Source organism: Arachis ipaensis, chromosome B04 (genome assembly GCF_000816755.2).
Source record: "Arachis ipaensis cultivar K30076 chromosome B04, Araip1.1, whole genome shotgun sequence".
NCBI classification, from domain to species: Eukaryota; Viridiplantae; Streptophyta; class Magnoliopsida; order Fabales; family Fabaceae; genus Arachis; species Arachis ipaensis.
Window position 1 is genome coordinate 1707519 of NC_029788.2, and position 486 is coordinate 1708004.

At 31.5% G+C, this 486-nt stretch overlaps 1 protein-coding gene across 2 annotated transcripts in view; it reads left to right on the plus strand.

Annotated features, from left to right (window-relative positions):
* LOC107638295 (subtilisin-like protease SBT5.3) overlaps nucleotides 1-486 on the plus strand; it is a 14985-nt gene that overhangs the window by 3999 nt on the left and 10500 nt on the right. For both annotated transcript variants that reach the window (XM_016341505.2, XM_016341506.2), the window contains exon 5: nucleotides 341-449. In XM_016341505.2, the coding sequence (XP_016196991.1) occupies nucleotides 341-449 (109 nt within the window). The remainder of the gene's footprint in view (nucleotides 1-340; nucleotides 450-486) is intronic.

Below are 486 nucleotides of genomic sequence, written 5' to 3' on the forward strand. Positions count from 1 at the left end.
AACAATATTTTTCAATAAAAATAACACTTTTAATTTATATCAAATATCAAAATTTTAATACGTAATAATTTATCTACTGAACAAAAATTGAACATCTTTATTTAAAAACGTAACAAAAACGTTTTATTTTAACGTCTTTGTCGGAATATCCACCTAAACAATTGCTACTTAATGATAGCCGTGAAACGTGTGTTTACGAGAACAAAAAATTGGACCATGTTGCTAAGCTTGATGAGACCCTAATGAATAGAATCTTCGATTCACATTCTCTAGTATTTATATATCTTTATCTTTATTGGTCCACACGCTACTCACTTTTTGGTCTCACTGTGTCTTGTAGGGGTTTGGCCTGAATCTGAGAGCTTTAACGAGAAAGGGTTTGGACCGATTCCCTCAAAGTGGAGAGGAATATGTGATCATGGATCTGATCCTACCTTTCACTGCAACAGGTATATATAATAATATTTTCTTTCTTCTTATCTATAT